Genomic DNA, 14,278 nt, shown 5'->3' with positions numbered 1-14,278 from the left:
GCTAAGTAGCCTACCAAGTGGTTTACAGTCCACTTAATATTTTCAGAGGGGAAAAGCAATGGAACAACTTTGCTCTCATGCATTACATATATATGAAATGTATAATTAACTATAATTTTCACAGAAATTCTTTTTACCTGCTTAATAAACATTACGTTAAAAAGGCACACAAATGATAAAGTTTGATGTTAGCAGTCTCAGCTAATATTCTGATAACTGGATACAGCTCATTTCACTTAGCCCATCTAAATGTTTCTGTTTATATTTGTTAAACTTGAATTTTTCTTTGTTAATGTTAGTGCTCTCTTCTTGATAAAAAAAGGTAAAGTCATATTATCAAAAAGACTAAAAGAACAGTCAAAAAGTTAACCAAAAAATGAAGCTCTAGAAGGAAAGAAGAATGAACTACTGGTAAATTGTTTTATCCAATCACAAAGTGTACAATTTGGAGGTGATCATTATTAACATTGCATGCTGGCATATATTATTTCACTTAAAATGGTCAAAACCATAAATTTGTGTTGTAGAAATTAGCTTTTGGCCCTTATCTAGTAAAAATATGAATGAGAAGTACTCAGCAACTTGCCTCTGCTTATCACCAAAAACTCAGGATACAGGAGAAGCAGTATTCTTTTAATGTTATTTTAAAGTTTAACTATTTATTTAAACAGCAATACAAGCGAGATACATAAGTCTCCTGCAAATGAAACAACTATTGCCAGTTTCTTACGGATATTTTGAGAAATCATCTATAAAAATACACATATATCACTTAAAAAAATAAAATTGGAGCATGCTAAAACCCACTTTTTGCATTTACTTGGTCTTGGGCATCATTCAAGGGTAGATGTTAGTGCTACCTCACTCTTAATGGTTCCACAGAATGAATGTACTATGATCTATTTAATCATGGACTATACAGTTAGCAAAAATGTGCTATGACATAAAATAGAAAATAAGTTCTGACAGAAAATCATGTGTGTGTGGCAAGAGAATGTTTTGCTGCACATTAAAAATGTTGCACCTGAATATCATAAAGAACATTTGGGAGTTAACACACTCATCTTAATTCAGTGTTGAAAGAAATAATATTGTGAATATAATCAAATCTTAGTTACTAACTGTAACTATCATTAGCATGTATCTGAAGGAATAAGGAGCAAGTGCAATACTGTTTTCCCTATACACATGTGCTGGCTATTATGGAAATAAATGTTCTCACCAATTATTGGAAATGAATGATGAGATAAAAATATGACATACGTAATGCCAATTAACACCATTTCTTTGATTCCAAGTTGCTAATTTCAAGCAACAGTATCATGAGTCACCTGAATCTATCTTCAGAACTAATATACAGTCATGCACTGCTAACATGGGGATACGTTCTGAGAAATCTGTCATCAGTGCGAACATCTTCGAGTCTATTTACACAAACCTAGACGGTATAGCCTACTACATACCTAGGTTACATGGTACTAATCTTACAGGACCACCATTATACATGCGGTCCCTTGTTAACCGAAACATTGTTATGTGGCACGTGACTGTATCACTACTTTTAATGAAGATATGGTCCAGTTAAAACAAGGCAAAGCAGACAGGCTAGAGGCTGGCCGGGTTGCTCAGCGGGTAAGTTCACACTTTCCACTTTGGTGGCCTGGGGTTCCCTGGTTCGGATCCCGGGTGCGGACATGGCACCACTTGGCAAGCCATGCTATGGCAGGCATCCCACATATAAAGTAGAGGAAGATGGGCACGATGTTAGCTCAGGGCCAGTCTTCCTCAGAAAAAAGAGGAGGATTGGCAGCAGATGTTAGTTCAGGCTAATATTCCTCAAAAGAAGGTAGACAGGCTGTAAAATAGTGATACCCTCTATAACTGGCCGAACAGGATCTGTTCAGGAGATTTTTGAGGCTCTCAAATCTTTTTTCTTCAAGTGATAATGTCCAACTCCTGTGTTTACTTGTAAGCTTGAAGGATGATGTTTGCTCTCTTTTCTGACTGATATTTGACTTCTATCAAACAGACAGCCTACCAAACCTGACTCTACTCTTGTATTTCTTTAAACATACTGTTAACCACATACACCTTCTTCCTCACAGACTGATCTGTTTCCTCAGGTAATAGTAATCTATGTTATTTGCCCATCACTGACCTGGGATTCTATCCCAGTATTCATTAAAAATGTCCACAGAGGCTGAAATGAAAAGACTAGAGTCCTGTTCCATATTAAGAGATCACTGCTATTGGACTGATCCCTCACTGCCCTTCTGGTCATCAATTCTATGACTGTTAGGTCAAGTGACTATATGTAACAATTACTAGATTTTGCCTTTTGAATGTGCCTATTTTCCCTGGTCTGTTCCTTTTACTCCATGCAAGCACACAAACGTGCACATCCTTTCTTTGTCTTAGAAAGACAATGAAAACCCAAGCTTGAATAGGCATAAAACTGTTTACAAATCCTAACCTCCAGTCCAGGAAAAGAGAGAGAAAGGCTCTCTTTCTTTTTCATTTTAATCCTACAAATACTCGAAATTTTAAAGTCTGATGTGTTGCCACTATGTAGGCAATGTATAAATTAAGAATAATTTCCTGCCTTTCAGGGGATTCATAATCTAATGGGAAAAGCACACAACAACTAACATACAATGTTAATATGATAAAGTATTTTAATAAAATAGTTGCTATTTAGTGAGTACCTACTGTGCACCAGGCATGATCTAAGAATTTTACATGTATGAATTCATTTAATCCTCATAATGACCCCAGGAGGTAATTATTGTTATGGCCATTTTACAGATGAAGAAATTAAGGTGCACAAAGAAGCAAGTGGTCCTAGGTCATACAACTAGTAACTTCAATTGCAGGTGTAGTTTTCTTGGGCTTGAGTGACAACTAATTGCCATTAAAGAAAGTGAAGCAATTATCCGAAATAAATACCCCAACCATCAAGCACCAGAGAGTCACTGGTTTTCATTAATAACAAACCCAAAACAAAGAATTCTCAAGAAAAGCAGTTACATAAAATTGATGAACCATCTCCTTATAGAAAAAAAGCCATTTTTTCAATCTTTCCTCTCTGTTCCTTATTACCTCTAATTTTTAGTAGAGTATGGAAGGAAATTCTCCTCTTTGTAGAAGTGTGACAGGTTTGAATGATAAAATATTAATGTATATTTTCATACCTACACATATTTAATTATGTTGTAATTTTTAAATGGGTTACTCTTCTAAAAAGAAAGATCATAAAGGACTTTCCTACCATAATGTACTTTTGAAACATATGCTGGTTCGGGTGAAGTAACAGGTTCTGCAGGGATAGGAGGAGGACCTGTAAATATAACAAAAAGATAAGGAAACATGAAACTTCAATGTGCCAAACAGCAGGTACCTCACTTTTCTATAATAAAATAGCAATCCAACATTGATTATTTTTTCTGAATACCTCTGCCAACTCTAGGCCATCAAATATCCATTAGCTCAGCCTCGATAAAATGTCTTTCCTATACTGAACTCAATTATGCAAACACTTTTTGGGTTTCCTAATCTTATTCTACTATACGGCTTGCTTCGTAATACATCCAACGTTCTGAAAAGTGGTTAAAATGAAACCCTGATTTATATGCTTAAAAACAATTTTCTATTTATAGTAATACTATGTAAAACGTTGAAAATTAACATTCTATCGAAAATTAATAAGTAAAAAATTATCATTTTTAATGTTATTTTACCAGAGTGTTTTCTAGGGTAATACTACAAAGTTTTCAAAGCCCTTAGTCCCATTCTTTGCAATAGCTTTCCAATTTGGTTCCCAAGTTAGAGAATCCAGGAAAAACAAGAAAAGAACATGACACTAAACCAAAGGAACAAAAAAAGATCAGGAAAGTTTAAATGAAGAGGCACCAAGAGCAAAAGTTCAACTAAAGTAGTATTTCTCAAGAATCATTCATAAAGACAAAGAAAGCAAACAGAACTTGTACTTTGGACTTAACTTTGAGAAAGATGAGAAACTGGTTGAACATACAGAAGCCAGCAAGGAGAGATTGAGAATGTCATCTTGGGGTTCACATTACTTAAGCAAATGCTGACCATAGTTAGATACATACACTCTGGACTTTAGATAAGCAGAACTGTAAAGACTCAGAGAAAGATATGCAATTTTCCCTTTTACTCAAGTGAGTAGCACTCAAGTAGAATGAAATCTAAAGATATTAAATCCTGTTTATCAGACAAAAATAATTTCAATAAACAAAATGTGACTGTACAAGTTGGTCTGCATCTTAAAACACCATATACTGCAGGCAAAATAATCTTGAAAAAGAAGTTGGAGGACTCACACTTCCTGATTTCAAAACTTACTGCAAAGTGACAGTAACCAAAACAGCGTAGTGACTGCATAAAAACAGATACATAGACTAATGGAATAGAATAAAGAGCCCAGAAATAAATGTTTATGTATGTGGTCAAATGAATTCCCAACAAGGGTGTCAATACCTAATTCAATGGGGGAAATGACGGTCTTTTCAACAAATGATGCTGGAAAAACTGGACAGCCACATGCAAAAGAATAAAGTTGGATCCTTACCTAACACTATATACAAAAATTAACTTGATTTGGATCAAAGACCCAAACTAAGGGCTGAAACCATAAAACTCTGAGAAGAAAACAAAGGAGAAAAGCGTCATGACAATGAATTTGGCAATGATTTTCTTGGCTATGACACCAAAGGCATAGGCAACAAAATATGGACAAATTAGACCTTAAATTCAAAACTTTTGTGAATCAAGGGTCACTATTAACAGAGTAAAAACCCAAATCGTGGAAGGGAAGAAAATATTTGCAAATCACCTATCTGATAAGGGATTGATATACAGACTAGATAGAGGATTCCTAAAACTCAACGAAAAAACAAACATCTCAATTCAAAAATGGAGAAAGGACTTGAATGAGACATTTCTCTAAAGAAGATACACAAATGGCCAACAGGCATATGAAAACATGCTCAACTGTCACTAATCATTAGGGAAAAGTAAATCAATGCCACAATGAGATATCACATCACATCCATTAGGATGACTACTACCAAAAAGACAAAAAATAACTAGTGTTGGTGAGAGGTGGAGAAACCGGAACCCTTGTGCCCTGTAGGTAGGAATGTAAAATGGTACAGTCATCATGGAAAACAATACAGCATTTCTTCAAAAAAGTTAAAAATAAAATTGCCATATGATAGGGCCAGTCTGGTGGCATAGCAGTTAAGTGCACAGGTTCCACTTCAGCGGCCCGGGGTTCGCCACTTCGGATCCCGGGTGCGGACATGGCACTGCTTGGCAAGCCATGCTGTGGCAGGCGTTCCACATATAAAGCAGAGAAAGATGGGCATGGATGTTAGCTCAGGGTCAGTCTTCCTCAGCCAAAAGAGGATTGGCAGTAGATGTTAGCTCAGGGCCAATCTTCCTCACACACACAAAAAAATGCTATACGATCCAGTAACTCTACTTCTGGGTATAAAACCAAAAGAACTGAAAGCAGAGTATTGAAGAGATATTTCTACACTCAGGTTTATAGCACCATTACTCCCAATAGGCAAAGTTGAAGCAATTCAAGTGTCCACCAATGGATGAACAGATAAACAAAATGTGGTTGTTATATATACATATATATAATAGAATACTAAGTCTTAAAAAGGAAGGAAATTTTGACACGTGCTACAAAATGGATGAAATTTGAGGACTTTACGCCACATGAAATAAGCCAGTCACAAAAACATAAATACTATATGATTCCACTTATATAAGATAGCTAGAGTAGACAGAAAGTAGAATAGTAATTGCCATGGGCTTGATGAAGTGGAGAATGAGTAATTATTTAATGGGTATAGAATTTCAGTTTTGTAACATGAAAATAGTTCTGGATATTGGATGTGCAACAAAGTAAATATACTTAACACTACTGAACTATATACTTAAAATGGCTAAGATGGTAGATTTTATGTTTTATATATACGCATTATAAAATTTTATTTTATGTTATTTTTACCACACTAAAAACTTTTTAAATTATGTTTTTAAAAGAGGTATTGAAATAAACTAAACTTAGAGCTAGATTCCTAAATCATTGGGCCAAAGTGTGAAAGATTTCCAAAACCTAACATATTATCATTAATCACAATGCCCTTGAAAAAAATTAAAGCAAAAGAGTTTTTATACAGTTAATAAAAAAAATACTTAAAAAAACCATGTACAAAATATGAAAGAAGATATACATCAAAAATAATTCTGATGAGTTCAGGATTTTGAAAAAAATTAAGTTTTTTAAGTTTTATGTTATAAATGAGGAAGAGGAGACTAGAAAAATTAATGTAAGGTTAACAGCAAAGAGAAGAAATAATTGACTCATCTTCTATACCCTTTCACAAGAAAAATCAATCTTTAAACTCAGTTGTCCAGATCGAATATTTTAAAGAAGAAAGTGTAGTTCACTATAAGAGAAAAGATGACCTAACTAAATTATTTCCAGGCTCTGTGCCAAGAGAAAAAATATTTTGAAAGAACTTTTAGTCTCAATTAAGGCACTACTGGCACTTTTTGAGAAAATAATGGTGAATGTAAAAGTCGTGTCAGTGGAGCCGGGAAAATGCTACCTTAATTTTCACAAAGGACAGAAAAAATACTTGCTTAAAAACATGAATTGTAAAGATTCTAAAGATTGTAGACCACTAGGCAAAACAAGTGCTGGCCCTAAATAAACATTTTGAAAACAGTGAGAAAGCATTTATCATGAGAAGTCAACCGTAAATATCCTTTTTGGATAATTAAATGAGATGCTTGGGAAATTCTGTAAATATGTTTTAACTTGATTTCAACCAAGTATTTTAGTTCCTTGAGGGTAGAGGACAGGTCTTATTTGATTCTAGATTCCCAGTACCTACCTACAGTCCCTGGAACATAGCACATCCTGATAGATTTATTGATTCTACTGCATGCTATGGTTGGAAGGAAACTGGGAAAATATAACTAGGGACACACCCAGGTGGTTTGATGGCTGATAACATAATCACTATATGTAAAGAATCTCCATTAATAAACTGAAGGAATGACTTAAGAATATTATTTGTCACAGGTTCTGTATTTCACATTAACTTGTTAAACACTCTGGAAAGGCAAGGGTATATCTATAAAAAAACATAAATCTGAATAAACCACTAGTCATACTAAGTTCTAGGCAAGCAGGATTTATTCACTTTATGCATAAGACCAAACAAATGAATGACAGACAAACACGAAAGTTGGTAAGGTTATCACATGATAAAATCAGGACTCAAAATTGTCAAAATTGACTTCATATTAGAAAGATGGGTTTCTAGGTTAAAGTCATTACCTTCCAAATATTTAAAAGAAAAAAAATAAATGAAAACATTATCCATATGACAAAAAAGAGGAAAAATCAAAAGAAACCATAACATGACGCTTATCAGAGGTTTATAATAAAGTCAAATGTTAAATTTTCTCTTAAAATATTCTTTGATTATGTCAAAAACCACCTAATTTTATGCCCAACAGAAAATCATTAAAAACAAAATAAAAAAGGATAGTCAAAGACACTGGACAAACACAAAAAAATAACTAGAAGTAGCATCATGAGCATTAAAAAGATTTCAAGATGAAATATATATATATAAAATATACACATAAAATAAAAAGGAGTAATTTTATATTGAACTAGAAAAGTATACTCTACAACAAAAGTGAAATCACTGCATCATTGCTCTTTATAGTTCAAATAACATGCAAAAAACAAATCCAAGTATTTTAAAAAAAGACAAAATGACATTTATAGTGCCAGAATGTATAAGACATTTACCAAAATCATCATACCTAACCCTAAAAAACTATTAAATCTGAAAAATAGTGAACAGAAAATAACATAAAAGTTAACATTTTCTTAAGTACCTATTAAATCCAAAGTATGACAAACTATTTGAAAACGAGAAATCCCTTTTGTTTTTAATTAACAGAAAAATAAAAACATATGAAACAAGAATTCAACTTAGAGAAAGGACAAAATGACCTTAAGTACTCCAAAATAAAAATTGAAATAGACAAAACCAACAAACAAGAAAAGTCCAGTAGTAGAATAAAGTAATGATTTGAATTTTAAAAGAATGCATTTATCACCACTGTTTAAATCAAACAAATTTTAAAGTTGTCTCATTTACAGCTAAACTCAAATATAATCTAACATGAAAAGAATATTGACAAAAACTGCCTACTATGGTAACATATATAACATGCTAACATATTTCTCAGAGTGAATAATATTTAATAAGAACTACTATTATTTGATTATGTATTATTCACCAGGCACTGGTTAAAGGCTTTGCATGAATTATTTATTTAATCCTAATGACAGCCATACGATGTAGTTACTATCATTGTCTCCACTTTTCAAATGATGAAACTTAGAGGGCAAATAACTTGTCTGTCCAGGTTCAACATTCCACCCTGAGCAATCTAATTCTGGAGTTTACACTCATAAGCTATTTGCTATACTACTTTAGGCCATTATTTTCTTAAGTAACTCTACCATTACTGAATTTAACATAGGCAAACATGACAAAAACAGCATTAAAAATCTCTAAGTATTAAATGCACAGTGTTACGTGCATAATAAGAATCCAGTAAGTTATAAAGAAAACCAAGTGTCAGGACTCGAATCCACTGACAACTTGACAACTTATCAGACAGTTCAGCAACATGTTTATATTTTTTTGGTGCTGAAATAAACAACAGCATTTTAACTACTACTAAATACGTCAGGCAATCAGATAGCAATGGAAAGAAATTATTCAAATCCTGCTACTTCTATCTTGTAGTTGCCAAGTTAACTATTCATTAACATAAATCTTTCAGATGATCACTTTTGGAAAATGCTAATTTTAAGAATACTTTATAATCAAGAATATTTACCTGATGTTTCTAAAATTCTTGGTTCAGGTTCATCCAATTGTAGAAGCTCATCAAGAGCTAATTTTGCTGCATTGGATCTAGACTCCTTTTTATTTAGTCCCAGTCCAGTCTTGTATTGAATACCATCCACCACGGCACAAAAAGCAAAATATGGTCCCATAACATTACCTTGAAAAAGAACTCAAATGAATGCTCCAATACTTCCCAGTATGATCTTGCAAAAGATGTCTATTACATAGGAAAATATCCCAATACAAAAATTCTGGAAAACTATCTCTGCCTATCAGATTTTTTGTAGTGCCCGTACAGGTTACAAGTAAAGCTGGGTGGGCTCCTCAACTAATTCTGAGGAATCCTTCAAGCAGCCAGGTTGGCTCCAGATTCAGCATGAGTGGTAGTGCCAGCTTTAGAGTACAGGTCATACATGGAGAGACAGTGTCTTGTATAATGCCTAGCCTATAATCCAAATATATACAGAATACCCAATGAGAAGTACAATGTGGAGCCTCTGTCAACATCTCTCCTTTTAAACTTCAATACGGTCATGCACTGCATAACGACCTTTCAGTCAACAATGGACTGCATTACCATGGTAGTCCCATCAGATTAGTACCATATGTAGCCTAGGTGTGTAGTAAGCTATACAATCTAGGTTTGTGTAAGTACACTATGATGTTCGTACAAGATGATTTCACTGTATCCCCGTATTAAGTGACATATGACTGCACCAATAAAATTGAATTTTTCCCATGTCATGAGTGCCCCGATACTCTTTTAAGCTCCAGAACAGAAGAGATCCCTTTGAAGAAACTCTGTGCACCATCAGGGAGTCATGGTAAGCAACTCAACCCACCATAACCTTAAGGCAGGTAGAGAGAGGGAATTCACAAGGAAAACCAAAACACAAACAATAAAAGACATGCTAGAGAATTAAACTGAATGTCTAGTCATCAAAAATTCCTATAAGGATTACCTCTACACACTTTTACCTAGTTTTCATATTTGCCTGATGAAAAATGAAATGGAATCATCTTCTAAATTTACAGGCCAAAGATTTTTCCAGTTCAAGTTTTACTTGTTGGTATTCAGAGTTTAGGAGACCTTTAGGAAACTTAAGTCTCCACTCTAGTTATGGATGGCAAGGTACAATGTCACTTCACTAAGCCTCATTGTTATTATCTTCTCATATATTACATTAACTTCTGGGAGTTTTTTTTAAGATGTATATCAAGGTTTTACAAGCAACTCCTGACTGTATCTAGGTAAACTGCTTTCCTCCTCCTGTCTGTGACCTCAGTTTCCCACGTTCCTTCCTTCATGATCAGCTGGGTTCCAATCCAAATTTACTAAAGCTGAGAATATTTTGTATATTTAACAAGTGGCCTAGATGATTCTTACGTGTGAGATATTAAACATCAGATTTGTTAATTAAGTACTCTGTGTCAGAGTGCTGAGTCTCTAAGCTTCATTCTGTTTATATCCCAGGTTCTCAAACTTTAATATGAATCTAAATCACCTGTAGAGCTTGTTAAAAATACTAATACTCTGATCTAACTACCAAACCTCTGAATCAGATTACCCAACTAGTACTATGCACATAAAATAAACACTTAACAGTCATGGGTTATGTTTTCGAGCAGTTTTTGCTCAGATCAACGAAGATTTGTCCTGATCAATTTTTTTTCTTCCTTGACCAATAGTTTACATTTTCCAAGAGCAGTGTGAGAAGAATAGAGGAAAGTTAACTAATTACACAGAAATTAAGCTCACAGTATTGATCACATGAAGTAATCCAACCTGCAGTAACAGGACGTAGGAAAACTCCACCTTCTACATTAATATTCTATTTCTGTCATCTGTTAGTTTACTACTATTTCATCCAAAACAAGAGACTGGAAACTTGACTTCACTATGACAATCTTTACTAAAATCTCAAAAACTTCAAATTCTTTTGCAAAGATGCTTTGAGACCCATATTGGCAATAGTACCAGGAAGAGAAAATTAAAGAAACCACGCTACTTGATATTGTATGAGGACAAAAATATACACACACACATTATGTACACATATAGAGATTTTTTAAAAGATTATGCTTTTTTGACTCGCATACTTTTAGCCTGAGTATCAAGCATGTAGGTACTATTTTGACTATAATTTTTGTTAGGTATCATCATCACAGAATCCTTCTCATAAGATAATAATCACAGTCCAAATATTTAACATCCCTACAAAAGCGTGTTTATTCTACAACTAGTATTTACATCTGAAAACAATCCACCAGGCTGATGAGATTTCAATTCAACTAGCCATACACAAAAAGTTAAAATTCAATGATTATAAAAATTTCGTATATGTGAGTTATTTGCAGAGGCTCAAAAGGCTAAAGAAACATGAATACAAAAATTTCTGAAATATACTTGTCAAAACATACTAGTAGTTATCTAACCCCAACATTACGAGAATGTAGAAAATAATCAACTGTAGTACTACTTATATGCTCTGCTTTTAACAGGAAAATGTTTCCCAGTATTGTAATAACCAGATATAATTTTGCACTTGCCTGTTGTTACTGTTTCCTTAAGGTCAAGCTGAACTCGCTGCATCTGTGCAAACTGGTGCAAGGCTGACACGGGATTTATCTCTCCACGTTTGTATTTCATTATAAATTCCTTAGGTATTTTTTTTGGAGGAAGGACAGGATTTAAAACAGATGAAAGACCTTTGGAAAAGAATGGTTCTGGAAAATTACCTAAAAATAAATGTTTACACTTGTCAATTTGGTAAAATGAAAAAATAAGCAAAAGCACTAACCCTTTCCCTAAAAGGGAAGACCGTCCCAGACACACTTAGTCACATGTGTTTTTCATTACAAATAAGTTTCTACTAAATAATTTTAGCACACAAGTGCAACCTGTTACTGTACCTATCTTCTAGAGTACTATTTTGCAAAGGAGCCCCACCACTATCATATCATCAAGTGATATCAAAGACAATTTCAGTAATGTCATTGTCTTCCGAGGCTCTCTAAGCACTTTTATGCACAATGTCACTAAGGCCTAGAATGGAGTAAGACACAGATCTGGGACTAGAACCTAGTTTCTGTTTCCGACTATTTTATACTATCTTTCACACTGAATTCAATCGAATTTTTAAAGCGTATTTGTCCCTGCAGTATACTTACCACCGTGCTGAGTGCCACGTGGAGAACAAACCAGTGTTATGTCCAGCTCCTTCCCTGAAGGGGCTAACAGCCTCACCCCAAAAAGGCAAGGCACACTCGACGTGAACAGTCAAGCGGTAAAAAACAATTAAGTGAGCATAAGGGGAAGGATTTCTACAGGCCTCCTACAGTAGCGCTGGAAGTCAAATCCGGGTTCCAGGTGGGACGTGGCCACAGGTAAACGGATACACATCCAGGAAATATTTAAACGAGCGGCTCAACAGAACTCACAGGCCATTCTAGAATTTTAAAGAACTTAGACATTACCGCAAATGAAAAAGCAGCCCATACCCGTCACTTGCGTAACCTTGGATGCCATATTCGACAGGGCGTAACTCTCCGAGCTGTAGCCCGTGGGCGCAGTTACCGTCTGGGCGGATGGCTGAACCGGCAAGTTCTTCTTCAGCATCTGAGCAAAGCTAGGGACCCGGGAACTCTGAAACCAGTCATTGTTGCCAGACATCTTCTCACCTACAAATTATAAGAAAGTGGGCAGAAAACAAAAAATAAACCAAAAATACTCAGAAATAAAAAAAAAAACGCACAATTCCATCAATGGCCTTTACACACACACTCACACAAGAGCTAAATCACTCTGACGTCACGACGCCTTTGTGACTAGAGTTTTAGTAGGCGTGGAACCTGTCCTCTCCAACTCCCTTCCACAAGCACTGCTACAAAGGGAGAAGGAGGAGTCAGGGAAAAAGCTGAGAAAAAGAAAATTCAGAAACATGAGCCTGCAGCGGCCCGTTGGCGGCCTCCCCAGGCCCAGCCCAACCCCCACCCACCAAAATTGTCCTTCCTGCCCTGTCGGGTGGACCCCGCGGGCGGGCGGGCAGCTCACACTCACCAGCAGGCCCGGCTGCAGGCTGCGGGCTTGCCGGCCACCGCAGCTCCAGACGCCGTTGCTCCCTCCTCCGGGTATCAACCTCTCTTCAGGTCGCTCTGCGTGAGAGCCACGCGGCGAATGCGGCGTCTTTCAAAAGCGTCCTCGCGGCGCCCCTGCATGACCCAGACAGACGCCCCCGTGCCCCACTTTATCCAATCACCAACCGTCTCTGCGGCCGGCATTCTCGGCTCCGCACCGGCCTTGTCCAATCACCAACCGTCTCTGTGGGCTGTGTTCTCTCCCTCACACCCGCCTCGTCCAATCACCAGCCGGCTCCATAGGCTGCGCTCTCGCCCCGCGCCTATCCCGCCCTATGCCGGCCACGCTTCAAGACTGGCTCGCCAAGTGAGGAGGCACCAATCGTGGCACGCGCTCGAGGCCTGTCAGTGCCGGCCTAGTTCTCTGAGCGTGGACACTGGTGCCCTGACTGCTGGAGAAGTGAGGTAGAGTTGCGCAGTTCTGCCTCTTCACGCCCTTCACCGCCCCACCCCTTGCCGTCCTCAGAGGCCGTTGCATTGGGGCCTCCTTACCCAGGGGGCTTAGGGGCTGTCCCAGGGTTACCTGTGTGTGGGTGGTTTTAAGGAAACCCTTCGCTTTATCCCCACTTGCGTATTTACTGTGAGAAGATGCCAGTGGACCAGGCTGGGTCTCGACTGTGTCTTTCCTGTTTATGGGAAAAAACAGCGTTGGACTCTTGTGGCAGCTCCACTGGCGGAGCCCAAAGGGGAACAATGTCACAATCGTGAAAACAGATCGGGGCGTTGAGAGCTAATGGCTCTATATCTGAGTGACAGACCCGATGTGGGTTCTTTTTCAATTCTCTAGTAAAAGTTGGAGGAGGCCCTAATTGGAAGTGTCAGCTCATCTTTGAAAGTAGTTTTGATGGTAAATTACTAGACAGGTTTTGGCACGTAATCCAAAAGCAATTCAAGGAATTGAGTGACATTGTTATAACAAGATTTAAATGCCTCTCTACTTTTTTATACAGACAAGGTTTCTCGAGAGTTAAATCTGTTCTTTTTAAATAAAAAAAGTAGTAGTAGAATTTGATGGTATTGTACTTCCTTATAGCAAAAAGTAATATCCATCCACAAATACATGGGCTTAATTGGGAGAAAAAGCCTCATTCCTCTCATTAAGCAGATGCATTTTCAATAAAATGTATTTTTCCTTAGTAATTATCAAAATGTGT

The 14,278-nt window shown here is 36.5% G+C and overlaps 1 protein-coding gene across 1 annotated transcript in view; it reads right to left on the bottom strand.

Annotated features, from left to right (window-relative positions):
• Positions 1–12,660, bottom strand: part of ADAD1 (adenosine deaminase domain containing 1) — a 48,071-nt gene extending 35,411 nt beyond the window's left edge. Inside the window, exons 1-4 of the mRNA XM_046657369.1 lie at positions 12,489–12,660; positions 11,538–11,726; positions 8,977–9,144; positions 3,269–3,337 (exon numbers count right to left, since the gene is read on the bottom strand). Of these exons, the coding sequence (XP_046513325.1) occupies positions 3,269–3,337; positions 8,977–9,144; positions 11,538–11,726; positions 12,489–12,660 (598 nt within the window). The remainder of the gene's footprint in view (positions 1–3,268; positions 3,338–8,976; positions 9,145–11,537; positions 11,727–12,488) is intronic.
• Positions 12,661–14,278: the final 1,618 nt, after the last annotated feature.

The sequence above is a fragment of the Equus quagga genome, chromosome 3, assembly GCF_021613505.1.
Source record: "Equus quagga isolate Etosha38 chromosome 3, UCLA_HA_Equagga_1.0, whole genome shotgun sequence".
In the NCBI taxonomy this organism is placed as follows: Eukaryota; Metazoa; Chordata; class Mammalia; order Perissodactyla; family Equidae; genus Equus; species Equus quagga.
The sequence above is the reverse complement of the archived record's forward strand: the minus strand, read 5'-3'. Positions and strand labels throughout refer to the sequence as shown.